Here is a 15,447-nt window from a genome sequence, read left to right as displayed (position 1 = left end):
CAAGGGGCAAGGAACTACTGGGAGCTTATATAGAAAGGACCATTATGTTGCTTGCATTAACTAGGGGGGATGTTTACTAGCATCAAAAGGGAATTAATCACAACATTGAACCAAAATTGGTGAGTGAGAAGCTGAACAAAGAAGGGGAAAAGTCACCTTGGGAGAATTGAAATTAAATATAGACAGTAGGTAAAAACGATTCACTGACTGCACTAAATTTACATCTCGCAGTACCTGGAAATCCTGTCTGGTAGCCTTCTCATATACTGATATTTCTGTGCACTATGGAGGTATAAGAACAACCAGGTATTCAGATAGAAGGGCATAGATCTCTCTCTGTCAACTGAGTTATCAGTGATCATGTGGAGCTTTGAGCAGTCCTGCTTCCTCAGGAGATTGATCTTCCCAAGTGGGACGTGACATGTTTTCTTCAACCTAACCCAGGTGCCTTAAAAGCCCTTTTGGTAAGCCTTGGACTGAGACATGCTCAAGACTGTCTTCTTGCCAGCCTTAGCCTCAGTGAAGCATAGCAGAGAGTTGCATGGGTTATCACATCAAGGGATGGGTGTGTCATTCTTTTCCATCCCTGGGTATGTGTCAAAGACTCAGAATCCATGAGTTCTTGATTGGTAAAATGATAGTTTTTCTATTTCTCCCTTCCAAGTCTGTATTGGTGGTGTCTTGAATTTGTAAGGTAATCAAATGAGTTTACAAACCCTCTAATGTGAAAGATAATAATTTAATCCATGAGAGTCTACAAAATCAGAGGTAAAGGACTGCCCCGTGCCTTTTGGAGGAACTAATTGGTTTTTCAGATAATTAGTAAAAGTGTCCGGAAACATCAAACAAATGCCCTTCCCAGCATTTTACTTGAAGAGTATCACCCACAAACATCAAGCAAACACCCTTCCCTACATTTTACTTGGAGAGTGTCGCCCACAGATTCCTGGAGAAGATATTTAGGCACCCACCTCTGTTTTAGTGTATGAATGTAGAGTGACTGGTTTCTCATTTCTTATTTTTGTCACCTAACAGAGCAGCAACTTATTAGGGCAAGCATTTGGAAACTTCAAACAACCTTCCATGCATTCTAACTGAGGTTTCTGGAAAAGTTGTTTAGGCACCCACCACTGTTCTAGTGTATGAATGTAGATTGACTGGTTTCTCCTATCTTATCCTTTTCCTCCCCTACCAGAGGAGTAACTAATGCTAGAGTACCTGCTGGATTGGATCATGATACAGGTTACCACATGATAGAGCTCCCAATCTTAGAGTTTCATCTTTAAGTCTCTTTAGATGTATCTTCCTGCTGCTCTTTTTTTTTTTTTTACAAGGGGGTTGGGGACTGGTGGTAGAGCTATACTCGGAATCCTTCATTAAATATAGTAGCTTCCTTTAGATTTGTATACTTTATGGGGGTTATTACATGGTACTAAATCCTTCCTTCCTTGAGCAAGGCTCTATACCCTCTCATATGCCTAGGGCCCCACTGCCCTGGCATCCCCATGCCAGACTGAGCAGGAAGTTATAGTCATTGCTCCCCTTGTTCACTCTCATGACTGGGATCGTGTCAGTTCTGGATAGGTTTACATCTTCCATTTAGGTGACAGGGAGAGCATCTCACTTAATGAGTGCGGCTACATGAAAGGCAATGTTTTTTATTCATGGAGGAAGAAATGACAAATTTCAAAAGTACGTATACTTTCCTATTTATTTATTTATTATAGCTCCCCATGTCAGCCACCATGCATTGTCCCTGAGACAAGGATAAAGGGCTTGGTGACTGCAGGTGAATGAGGAGTATTCTCCCTCTCGTCCCTCTTGACCAACAGTTAACCCATTGTTTCTAGTTACTGTTTCTAGTTACTGTTTAAGGGTACTCCTACATAAATTACTTGAAAAAACTTTCATATTGGTAAAATAAAATTTTATTGTTCATTATTATATAAGCTTGGAATACTGTGTTGGGAGTGTTACTTAAGATTCTTTTAAATCATATTCATGCCTTTCAATGTTGAATCTTCTTTTTAGGTGCTACAGTTCAGGGATCAATGAAAACTGGTCGCATTACCAAAACCATGAAAATTCAACCAAAGGTTGTCACAAATAATACATCACAGCCTCAAGTCATAAGCATTGTTAATTCTTCAAATGGACAGAAAATTACTATACCCAAATCAGGTATGTTGTCTCTTTATTGTTCATGAATGATGCAGAATTAGGCTCCTTGATTGCTATTCTTGACACTATAATAACTATGAAGGTTATAATAATTTGCAGTTTTTTATATAGTTTAAAAGAGATTGTATTTTGCAATTATATGTGCATATGTTGGAAAATATATGTGGATCTTACAAAACTTGATTAGTTTTTACATACGAAGTTGTCATTACATTTTTTTTATAATAATTCATTATTAATGTATGTATGTATGTTCCAGAATTCCTTATGAGTCTATTCAGATATCAATTTTCTTTGCGTATGAATAGTCAGTGTATATTAGGTATCCAAAGGAGATATGTGTATCTACCAAGAAAAAAACTAGAGGAAAATACTTTCAGAGTAAATGAAATTTAAGGGACAAAAGTCCAGAACTTTTATACAGTATATGACCAAACTATACAATTTGGCATTATGTCAAGAAAATTAATATTTAGTAACACATCCTTAATACAACATATCGTCCTGTTTTCCAAAATTATATAACAGTTCATTACACAACTTCATTGCTCACATCCTGAAAACATGCCTCAACATGGGTTTCCAACTGAGCAGCTTTCAACCTATTTCCCTCTTTTAGTACTCAAGTATTCTTCACTTTTATTTAACTTTGTTTTTGGCATTATTACCTTTATTTGAAGAAGGATTTTTTTAATGTGTAGCTTCCTTCAAATATCACCAACACATGAACCTTAGAACTCAATTTGAAACCTGTATCAGTTTATAACTATGAAATAAGTATAATTTTTCCATGGAATATTACTGCAAGAGAGACATAATATAACTAGCATAACCAGATGAAACTGGAATGGGATTCCATCCAGGAACAATGCCTTCATAATTTTGAGCTGGCCGCCCTCCTTGGGAACTTCTCCATGCATCCCCCTAAAACCCTTTTTCAATCTTTTTATAAGTGTAAGCATTATTATCAACATTTTCCTGAGGCTGTGCAGCATTGCCAACCATCAAAGAGCAGTTTTTAACATTTTTAAAAATTTATGTATATCTTTTGGGCGTTGGTCCCTGGTCCGAGTTTGTTGGATAATGTCGAGTGCCAGATAATGGCAATCTGGACAATTGAAAGGGTCACTGTATATTAAATATAGTAATTCTATTCAGATGATACATTCAACCAATCAATCATCAGTATACAATTCTGCTAGATTAAAAAAATATAACATAATTATCCCATGATAAAAACAGGAATTAATGCATCTTCCCTTTGTACTTACCTATTTATGGTTGGTAAAATGTATTTTATCTTACAGATAAAGTTAAAGACTGTTTGCATGCAATGTTTTTCTGTATTTTTGTTCAATAATTTTTTTTAATTTGAGTTCTTAATTAATAATAATTTAATCATCAGTTATGACTACTAGAAGTTTACCTACCACGGGTGCCAGAGTTGTTCAGCTGAAACCTCCACCAACACCCACAAGAGTGACAACCTCATCAGCTATTTCAAATCCTATTCCCTCCATCCTTACAACTCAGGTTAGTGTAACCACTAAGGAAAAATACATGATTTTTTAGGTATGAAAACTAGTTTGAGGAGCAACAGTGTTATAGTTGAGGACTTACTTCTGGTAATCTAGTTTATGATTGTCAGTAAGTTGCATAGTTTGTTCTTTGATACCTATATGTACCTGTATAACCTTTAGTAGTCATGTTACTTGTACATGATGGCACTCTTTCTAAAGTAAAACATTAAAATTATGCAGGTGTTTGTTTCAACCTTATTTCTACTGTTATATATGTTTACAGATTGGTAGTGCTTCAACAGTGCTAACAAATCCATCCCCAGCGACAACCCCATTGACACCACTAGCTCCAGCTCTTACACCTGGAATGAAGCAGGGTAATATTCCAGATGTAAGTAGGAATACGTATTTTTACCTAAGATTTTTTACTATTTAGTGAAGCTAACTAGCAGGGTTTCCTAGAAGAAGCTTTCACAGTGTTGATTGTTTGCAAGATTTTGACCAGAGTGGATCTTTTAGAGCTTTTGCTTATTATAGTATGTATAAGTATTCCTTAAAGCAGGTATCCACAGTATCTATCAAGTGAGGGTCTTCCAGACTTTATGGATAGTCTCTAGTGAGTCCTGAACATTTCATGTTTAACTTATTACATGTAATTTTCATGTAATCGTTAGTACTGTATATCAACTGTATTTACTTTTGATTATTTTCACAGGGAAAGGAGGGAGGGGGGGAGGGGAGGATGTGTGTGTTTGTGTTCCTACATATACACCTAGTGTTATTGTATGTTTTCCTTATTGTTGCATAGGTATTGTAAATTGTATTTTTTTTTTATTTCATTCCCAATGGAATATTTTCACACGGCTAAATGACATCTTTGGCCTCATCGTCATGCCACATGGCCCAAATGAAGTGATTGCAGTGCACTTCAGAAGTTAGGAGTACTATAATGCATATATTAACAAGAACATGCGCATTGAGATAGTAATTAGGATTCTTTTAATTCTCTCTTGTTTTTGTTTTGATTAAATACAGTGGAGTAAACTTTTTCATCCATGATTGGGTTGTGTCCATGCATTGGAAAAATGTGCTGTGAATAAAAATTGCGTTGAAAATGCAGGTACAGTTGAAGTAAAGAGTGATAATGTAAATACAGTAATTCTTTTAAACAAACAGTTTTCATTCCAAGAGCTTGTTTGGAAGTTGAGTTTATTCCCTAGTTTAGCAAAGTAAGGTTAGGCTTTGAATGTTATAGTTTGCCTACAGCATATATCACTATACAGTAGTAAAGTTGTTGATGAAGATAAGTATAATTATATCTTAGTTTACCTAGACCACTAAGCTGATTAACAGCTCTCTTATCCCTGGCCAGAAGGATTAGATATTTTTATGTGGCTAGGAACCAATTGGTTATTTAGCAATGGGACCTACAGCTTACTGTGGGATCCAAACCACATTATTTCGAGAAATGAATTTCTAATCTCCAGGAATAAATTCCTCTGATTCCGCGTTGGCAAAGCGAGAAGCAAACTCAGACTACCAAATTGGCAGGCGAGCACATAACCCGCTCATCCAACGAGGAACTTATATTGATGAAGAAAATTTTGTCTTTGTACAAGAAGTAAAGTTCCATGAAATATGTGAAACTGAGTTAGTTCAACCAAATTAGCTTAGGTATCCACCATTTTAGTTAGTCTGCTTCATATAACCTGTAAAGTAATAAGGTTTTCTATAAAGGCTATTTCACCTTGTAAATGAAATAAGGTAATACACAAATTTTCTTCTCCCCTTGAAAAAGTGGCTGTAAAAGGGATGAAATACGCTTAATATCTGCACATCTTTAGTCCCATATTCACTGGTAATGCTAAACTTACAAAACAGCATATCATTTTCATTTGTCAGCTGATGACTGTCTCCCCTCTCAATTTCTATCAAAAATAATTATGTATGCAAAACTATTTGTACAAAAGAAGATGCTTTAAACCCCCAATGGATGGGCATCATCATATGAGTATCTATAACAGGTTTTCAGTGATGATGGGCTAACTGGTATGAGTACTATTAATATTACACACCATACGATTTGGATGAATTTAGCGTGAAAGATGTTCATAGCACTTGTGGCAACTGTAGTAGCTCAACACAAGATAGAGGGAGATCAGTATGCCTTGAAACTTAATGGGGGACTGTATTGCCCCTCTCTAGCCCATGACATCTTTTTTATTTATTTCCTCATAAATACACCTAGGGATTGCTATTGGTTTTATGATAGTATGTCAGCCATAATTGTAGTTTTGCAAAGAAAAGTAAAAAAAAAAAAAAAATAGAAAAAACATGTACTGTATACCTCCCAAAAAGTTACTGCATCTCCCTATCTCAGTAAATCTCATAAATGTTTTACAACAAACATACTCAGAATTTGTTACTGATTTTAGTTGTTATTTGTTTTCATATTGTGTGAGCTGTAATTATAATTTTTATAAAATGAAATAAAATAACTTATTGGAAAAAGCATGTGTAACTGTAAAATTAGCATAATTTTACAAGAGTCTTGTAAAAGAAGCCCCACACAGGGTTGTAAATAGTCAATTTTAACTTCTCATGGAAGGTAGGGACAAATTTTTAGAATTTATTTTCCTATATTGTTTGCATTTGCATATCTTCCTCTCCACAGATAAAATTTTCATAAATTAGATAGAAGTCAGAAAGAAATGCTTTTAAGAGAGTGACTGTTTTTGTACTATTGATTTCTGGAGCATTTTAACATTCTGCAGCCGAGTTATTCATATTTTACTTTCATTATTTGTCATAAGCTGATCTCACTGTTCACCATTACATTTCTTTGTTAATTAGCAAGAAAAATAAAATTCTTTTTAAAGATTTTTTTTATTGATTATGGATCATTTTAACAAATAACAGAGTTGTTTTTCTTTTTTATTTCCATCGTTTCAGTCGGTTGATCTCACTGTGTATGTACTGCTGTTGAGCTACGTATTAAGAATCTGACACACCTCTCAGACAAAGCCTATAATATATGAGCTGCGTCACTTCCAGGTTTCCCATTACGTAGATTATAACAGAACAGCATGTTTCTTTACATTTATGGCAAGGTCCACAGCTCTCCAAATGGCATTGGGCTTAACTATTAGCTTAGAGCACTTAGACAGCAAATTTAAGTTAATATACACATTTTCAATGTTATGATGGGTTGAAAGGACATAAATTACTTTTCTGTACTTAAGTGTGGAACAGACAATATTTGAATGCATGACAGGGCCAGTCTGACAGCCTCACCATTACTCATGCTGCATTTTCCTGGCCTAAAGAGCATTCACAGCCAAAATACTGTTTTCTCTTTCAATACACACACTACAATATTAATGAAAATATGCATATGTGCAATATCGGTGACATTTACTTAACCCTCTTACGCCGACTGGACGTATTTTACGTCAAGATTTTTAGTCTCCCGTGTGCCGACTGGACATATTTTACATCGACTTACAAAAGTTTTTTTTTAAATTCGCAGAAAAATACTTATAGGCCTACCAGCCTAAAACTTTTGAATCACGCGCCTTGGGGATGCTGGGAGTTCACGGATCAAGGTGTTGTTTGTTTACAATCGTTACGCAGGCACGCAAGCGCGAATTTCTTTCTTGCCACACTAAAAAGTATCTGTGACACATCTCGGAAATTATTTCGTCACTTTGACATAATTTTTGTACCATTGTAAATTAGCCGTTACATGAAGTTTTATATATGAAAATGTGCGTATTTTTATGTAGAATACAACATAAATATCATGATTGTAGCTTTTATCGCCTGCGATATATTTCATATAAATAACGACTCAATGGCCAACTTTCAACCTTCGTTCAAACTTTTGATCTCTCCAAAATGGTTGAAAAACGCAATGTAAGCTAAAACTCTTATATTTTAGTAATATTCAATCATTTACCTTAATTTTGCAACTAATTGGAAGTCTCTAGCACAATATTTTGATTTATGGTGAATTTATGAAAAACTTTTTCCTTACGGCCTGCGCGGTAACTCTTCCGAAAAAAATCATACATGCGATTGTGGTAATGTTTGCACCATTTTAAAATTAGCCGTTATATAAAGTTTTATATATGGAAATATGCGCAATTTCATGCACAATACAACTAAAAACAACCCATGGTTGTAGATTTTATCAATTTTGAGATATTTTCATATAAATAACGATAATTGCCAAAATTTCAACCTTCGGTCAACTTTGACTCTACTGAAATGGTCGAAAAACGCCAATTGTAAGCTAAAACGCTTATATTCTAGTAATATTCAAGCATTTACCTTCATTTTGCAACAAATTGGAAGTCTCTAGCACAATATTTCGATTTATGGTGAATTTATGAAAAAAATAACTTTCTTTACGTCCGCGCGGTAACTTCCGAAAAAATCATACGTGCGATTGTGGTAATGTTTGCACCATTTTAAATTAGCCGTTACATAAATTTTTATATATGAAAATGTGCGCAATTTTATGTAGAATACAAAAAAAAATAATTGAAGGTTGTAGCTTTTTCTCATTTTTGAAATATTTGCATATAAATCACGATAAATAGAAAAAAAACCACGTTCGGTCAACTTTGACTCTACCGAAATGGTCGAAAAACGCAATTGTAAGCTAAAACTCTTACAGTCTAGTAATATTCAGTCATTTATCTTCATCTTGAAACAAATTCGAAGTCTCTAGCAAATATTTTAGATTTATGGTGAATTTAAAAAAAAATCTTTCCTTCCCTCCGCGCGCGGATTCTCCGCCACAAATCTTCGAAATGCGTACGTACCATTCTCGGAATATTCGCTCCGTTTCATATTAGGCATTTCATAGAGTTTTATATATGAAAATGTGCGCAATTTCATGTAGAATAAAACGAAAAATATTTGAAGGTTGTAGCTTTTCTTATTTCCGAAATAATTGCATATAAAAAATATATATATAAAAAAATTCGACATTCGGTCAACTTTAACTCGTCAGATATGGTCGAAAACTGCAATTGTAAGCTAATACTCTTACAGTATAGTAATATTCAATCATTTGTCTTCATTTTGAAAGAAATTGGAAGTCTCTAGGACAATATTTAGATTTATGGTGAATTTTTGAAAAAAATATTTGTTTACGTCCGTGCGTTACGAATTCATGCATTATTTTGTGATAATATTTTCTCTGTGTTGCTTTTATCATTTTACAATGTGTTATATACCAAAATGATTGCAATTTAGTGTACATTACAACGAAAAAAAAGTAACTTGTTACCTTTAACCGTTTTTGCGCTATCATATATTGCATTATTTATATATGATAATGATAATTTTTTTCATTTCTGATGGTTGCATACTAAACTTCAGCCAATGACAAAAAAAGGAGCCAAAAATGAACTCTTAATCTTGAAAACTAAGCGCGCTGTGATTTTTTGAAAAAAATATTTTTTCCGCTTCCGCGCTCACTCTGAAACACCTCCGGCACACGGGAGACAATTTTTTTTACCGTTTCAGCGTAAGAGGGTTAAATAGCTACCTAGGCAGTTCATATGACATTATCTTATGGCAGTCAAACTCCTCAGCTGACAGCTTACACCTGTCAAAATTATACCTACACAAGTGGGTCAAACCTTCAACCCTTACTTAAATGCAATTTATTTTATATCATTACTTTTTTAGATAAATTCATCATTCTTGGTTTTTTTTTATCTATTATTAAAAAACTGCAATATTTCTTTAAAATCATTTATATATACAACAGTAATGTAGTACATTGTACACTATTATTTACACCATATCCAACATTGTTTAATATAATTATGCACTATAGTTATTCTTTTGCCATTTTTTTACAATCACAATCATTTGAAATTATGTATAGAGAAAGTAATAGAATAACTAGCCCAGTAGATATAAATATTTTAACAATGAAGCTCTACTGCAAGGTGGATGCACTATGGTATTATCTACTGTACCACAGACACTGATGACAACATATACATAATGTAATGTGCAAGACATGTGTATTATGAATCATATTAGATAAGTCTGTTGAAATATACACCAGGAGGCTACCTGGAAATTGTGAAATAGAATTAAAAGATCTCAATCAGCAGAATATTCACTGGACCACTTAAAGGGATTTTGACAAAGGAAAAATCTATTTCTGGGCAGTGACCTGTGTCGCCCAGTGAAATGTTCATATAGCACTCATTTCTAAGGTATAAATATTGCTAAATATACAAGAGAAAAATGCTAAATGGTTATGCCAGAGTTTCCTGGCTTGCTCACCCTTATTAAGGGTGTCGTTATGGAAACTGGGCCGTGTAAAACCACTATCAGAGGTCTCCTGGCAATTAGTCTCTTCCTTTCTCAATATCCCCCGTTCTACAGAGGAGCCGTTCCAGGCCATCTACCGCCCGCTACTGCTACTACTAGCATCCCGTCTGCCATTCCTGTGAATAGCACCCAAGCTCGGGCCAGATAGGGTGAGGAAGATAGAGGGGTGGGTTTCACTGGGTGACACACGTCACTGCCCAGAAATAGATTTTTCCTTTGTCAAAATCCCTTTTCTAAGCCTAACCTGTGTCGTCCCATGAAATAGTAACAGAGAATTGGCCCCACCAGCTTGGTAAACTAGTGTAAATAAGTTACTGTAAGGAAAAAATTGAAAAATTGTAGTTAATTCTACAGTACTTTAATAAAGTTTCTTAATTTTACAGTAATCTTAATAATTTCCATAATTCTACTGTCCTTACCCTAATAAACAAATATAAATATATACCATCAAAATTCTGGTAAGTTCAGATTAAATCCAACACCCAAATACAGGATATTTATATCTACAGACAATATCAATATGTACAATACAGGAGTAAATCCAATGTGCGATCCAAGTGAAAACCAAGGTCAATTGTGCAATCCAGGTGAACAACCAAGGTAAAGGATAAGAATGCTAGCGAGGCAGGTAGGAGAGAAAGAACTAAAAAGAGATATAGGCTATTAAGACTAGTTATTTACCATGGCTAGGCTGTGTTACGGGAAACCACGTTCCCTGCTGCCACTGCTGGGTATTTAAGGGCCTCTAAGGATTTTAGGTAGTGGCGTTTAAATACTGTCGGTGATTTCCAGCCCGTATATTTTTTAAGATCATCAAAATTCATGTGATGAAAGTATTTAACTGAGGTAGCTACTGCTCTGATATCATGCACATGCGGAATTGATCCCGGATTGGCTTGTTTGATAAAATACAGAGTTTGTTGTCTGATTGCTTTTAGGGAGATGGTTCCACCATTCTCTCTAATAAATAAAGGGCCTGAAGACTGTTTGGAAGTTCTGTTTAGATAGGATCTCAGCGTGTTTACTGGACATAGAGATAGATCCTGTGGAAGTGGGACAATCTTCCATGGGGACCATCTATTTTGTGGATCCTCGTTCTTAGCCAAGAATTTGCGATCTGGTAAAATCGTAACTTCTCCAGATGGGAGGAAATCAATGTGATTTGGTTCTCTAGAAAGGGCCGACAGCTCAGATATTCTGGCTCCTGAGGCCAGACTTACTAAGAATAATGTTTTTCTGAGAAGGGTTATGTAAGGGCATGATTCGTTGACAGTATCTGAAGCTAGTTTAAGTACATCATTTAAAAACCAGGAGACCGTTTGAGGTCTATTCACTGGTCTTAGTCTAGCACAAGCTCTGGGGATAGATGAGAAATATGAATCTGTCAGATTAATATTAAATCCAAATTGGAATATTTTTTTTAAGGCAGATTTGGTTGTAGAAATAGTACTAGCTGCTAGGCTTTTTTCGAATAGGGTTCTAAAAAAGGTAACTGCCAGATTCGTAGTCATCGTCTGAACCTTTGAGTCTTTTAGAAAGGTGGCTAGTTTCTTAACTGCTGAATCATATTGACGCAGTGTAGACACTCGTTTTTCTGATTCCAGGAATAGGGTATTCAGGGGATCAATATTAGCATCCTTCTGCGCCGCAAACTTAATGAAGTCCATAAAGTTAGGGCATTCTGAATTCCTGAGGAAGCAGACACAGTCTGCGTTTGTACTAACTGCGTCAGTCTTGCAAGGTTGGGGATCCGGCGGGGCCGGAGTCCCAATTCCACCAGTAGCGGGAACCAATTGCTCTTGGGCCAGTTGAGAGCTACTAGCGCGATCCGCCCTTTGAAAGATCTGAGTTTGTTCAGGACTTTCAATAGTAGATTTATTGGAGGAAATAGATAAATCCTCCTCCAAGTGTTCCAATCTATTGCCATAGCATCTGTGGCATAAGCCAGAGGGTCCAGATTGGGGCCACATAACATCGCAGCTTGTTGTTGGATTCTGTGGCAAAAAGATCTACTTGAAGCCCTGGCACCTGATGGCAGATCCAATTGAATGATTTTTCGTCTAAGGACCATTCCGATTCCAGCGATGTTGTCCTTGACAGTGCGTCTGCCACCACATTCCTTACTCCTGCCAGGTGAGTAGCTGACAAGCGCCACTGGCTCTGTGCTGCCAAAGAGAAGATCGCAATCATCACATGATTTATGTGGCTCGATTTGGAACCTCCTCTGTTTATGCAGTGGACTATCACTGCACTGTCTAATACTAGTTTGATGTGGATTCTCTTCGGTGGAGAGAGTCTCTTCAGGGTTAGAAATACTGCCATGGCTTCCAGTACATTGATATGGAGCTGGCGGAATGTTATCGACCATGACCCTTGTACTTTTTCGTGTTGGGAGTATCCTCCCCAGCCGCTTAGGGAGGCGTCCGTGTGGACCACTAGGGCTGGTGGAGGGAACTGTAATGGTACTGATTTCGCCAGGTTCTTGACTTCTGTCCAGGGACGGAGTCTCTTTCGTAATATCGGCGGAATCCGGAAAACTTTGTCCCGAGATTTCATGTTGGCTCTGGTCAGCCAGACCCGGTTTATATCCTTTAGTTTGGCTTTTAATAGAACGTCCGTTACCGACACGAATTGGAGTGAACCTAAGATTCTTTCTTGGTTCCGCTGAGACGTCTGTTTGCCTTTGAGGAACTGTCTTGTTGCCTTTGCTATCTCCCTGCGCTTCACCGGCGGGATTGATAATTGGTACGAGTTCAGGTCCCATTGTATTCCTAACCACTGAAAAGCGTGGTGCCGGAGTCAGCCGGGATTTGTTTCTGTTTATCTGGAATCCCATTCTTCGGCGTCTGTGGCCCAGATCACCCAATCGTCTAAGTAGGCTACTAGCATTACCCCTTGAGATCTTAATTCCTGCACTATTGTCTCTGCTATTTTTGTGAATATTCTGGGCGCTATGTTGAGCCCGAATGGCGTCACTTTGAAAGCATAGGCCCGATTGCCTAGTCTAAAGCCTAGGAATGGCCGGAAGTGTCTTGCTACCGGGACATGATAATAGGCATCTGTAAGATCTATAGAGGTGGTGACGGCCCCACGGGGAAGTAAGGTCCACACCTGCAAGACGGTTAGCATACGGAACTTGTCGCAATAAATGTATGAGTTTAGATGGGACAAGTCTAGGATTATTCTTGGCTTGTTTGAGTCGTTCTTTGGAACGCCGAACAAGCGCCCTTGAAATTTTAAGTGTCTGACTTCTATCACTGCCTTCTTTTGAAGAAGGTCTTGGGTATACTCTATTAAGTCTGCCGTTGGCTTTTGGTAAAAGCTGGTTGATGGAGGAGGCCCTTCTTTCCAACTCCATCCCAGACCTTTTGACACAATACTGTGGGCCCAATTGCTGAACCTCCAATGGTTCCGGAAGAGGTACAGCCTCCCTCCTACCTGGGGAGTCTCACTGGTTAGCAGATGGCCGACTTCCCCGGTTTCCCCGGAGGCCTCTGCCTCGGGCGGAGGCTCTTCCGCCGGCCCTGTGCTGGACAGCTCCTCTGGCTCGGCTACCTCTGGCAAACCTGTTGTACCCTTGAAACACCCATTGGGTTTCAAAGGTAGCGTTGAAAGCTGGGGAGGCGGTAAAGGTGGCCATGCTCTGGGGCTGCTGAGGGGGTTGGCTCAATAGCACGAATTGCTGTTGGGGTTGGACCTTCGAGGTAGAGGGTTGGTTCAGCTGGGTTACAGGGACAGCCTGTACCACAGCTTGAGGTTGGTTGGCGTGGAAGGGTTAGAACTTCCTTGGTCCTCTTTTTGCCTTTAGGATGTGCTCCGGAGGATTCAAACTTCCTCATGGTGATGAGTCCCCAGCGTATTCTTAAACTCTGGTTGACTCGGGCTGCTTCCCCGAGGACCTCATTTACGATGGTCTCCGGGAACAGTTATGGGCCCCAGATCCAGGATTTGATGAGTCTGTTTGGCTCATGCCTGATGGAAGCATCCGCCAAGACGTGCTTCCTGCAGTTCCTCCTAGCCACCGCAAAATTGTATAGATTGCATTGTACGGTGTGAAGAAATGACTTCGTAAGGATTTTAAAGCGGTTCATCCGCGTATACCAAGGAAGTCACTTCTGTCATGGTGGTGGAATTGAGGGACCTGCTCAGCCTGCACCTCGCCTCGTACTCGGCCTTTACCATGGCTTCTTGAAGCCTAGGTAGTTGCGCAGTCTGGGCTGAGCCTACCCACAGGAAAGGTTGCTGGAGCATCTACCCAACATTCCATGCCTCCAGGGAGCAGCAGGGAAGGCAAGTCTGTCTCCCGGAGTTGTGGCATTGGTTCTGCCTCCGTGGCCACTTTTGAGATGCATTGTGAAGGGGCTCTTATGGGGTGTCAACTTTGTGTTGACACATTCCCATTCCGTTAAGGTCCGGACCCAGGCTAATTGGGCCTGGTCCCTAGGGAAGATAACTGTTTCCTTCGGGACCTTATCCTCTCTTACTAGCGCCTCCTCTGTCAGTCAGGCATAGCCCATGAAGGGAAACTGGAGACCCGGCGGGTAGAATTCAAATCCTCTACTGGCCGGGTTCCACATCTTTCAATCGTCAGCGTACCCTCCGAGAACGGAGCGTATGCTGCTGGCCTCCAAGGGTTGTTATTCTTGAAAGGCGGCAGCTTCGACGAGTCCGGCATTGCCAGGGGTTGCTGGGCATGCACGGGCTGGAGCTGTCCTGCCATCAAGTTTTCCTGGAGTCCCGCCATCAAGGACTCCTGGTTTCTTAGCCTTTCAATCAGGGACTGAATCAACTGTTCCCCCATTTGCTGCATCAGCATGGTGGAGGAAACCGCCAGGTCGAAGCCAGGTTCCTGAGGTCTGCCTTTAGGACCTCTTGCTCTTGACCCCTGTTGTGGGGGAGTAGCTCTTGCCAATCCCGCCACTGGTTTGGGAGTCGATGACGTGCTGGCGCTGTTTGATTTAGGCGGCTTAGCCTTTGGTAGGGACTTCTTAATGGCCGTCATAATGTCCCTAGTGGGCTTGACTTTAGGGATCACTGAGCCCGACTTGTCCCTAACAGTCTTGGGCTTACCGGTGAATCCCTGGAAGGAAGAAGTAGAAGAAGATTGAGATGAGCTAAAGGACAGGACTTTAGCCCGTGTACTACCTGCCTCACCTGCATCCTTACCTTCGCCCTGGTTGTCGACAACCATGGGCTCCCGGTCCAAGTTCATGGCTGCCACCTCTCCAAGAACTTCTTGGCCAAAACCCTCCGGGTCCTACGGCAGGGCCTGGGTCTCCTCTCGGATCCTGGCGATGATAGGGGCCACCAAGTCCGCCGCTACAGCTGCCGACCTCTTGGTATTAGGGTAAATAAGCGAGGCCAGCTCCTCAGACAGCATGTA

The 15,447-nt window shown here is 39.1% G+C and overlaps 1 protein-coding gene across 6 annotated transcripts in view; it reads left to right on the top strand.

Moving 5' to 3' along the window:
• Nucleotides 1-15,447, top strand: part of LOC135222789 (cyclic AMP-dependent transcription factor ATF-6 alpha-like) — a 181,924-nt gene that overhangs the window by 113,600 nt on the left and 52,877 nt on the right. For all 6 annotated transcript variants that reach the window (XM_064261071.1, XM_064261070.1, XM_064261073.1 and 3 more), the window contains 3 exons: nucleotides 2,032-2,181; nucleotides 3,587-3,714; nucleotides 3,985-4,092. In XM_064261071.1, the coding sequence (XP_064117141.1) occupies nucleotides 2,032-2,181; nucleotides 3,587-3,714; nucleotides 3,985-4,092 (386 nt within the window). The remainder of the gene's footprint in view (nucleotides 1-2,031; nucleotides 2,182-3,586; nucleotides 3,715-3,984; nucleotides 4,093-15,447) is intronic.

Source organism: Macrobrachium nipponense, chromosome 8, assembly GCF_015104395.2.
Source record: "Macrobrachium nipponense isolate FS-2020 chromosome 8, ASM1510439v2, whole genome shotgun sequence".
Classification (NCBI taxonomy): Eukaryota; Metazoa; Arthropoda; class Malacostraca; order Decapoda; family Palaemonidae; genus Macrobrachium; species Macrobrachium nipponense.
This window is presented reverse-complemented; position numbering and strand designations above follow the sequence as displayed.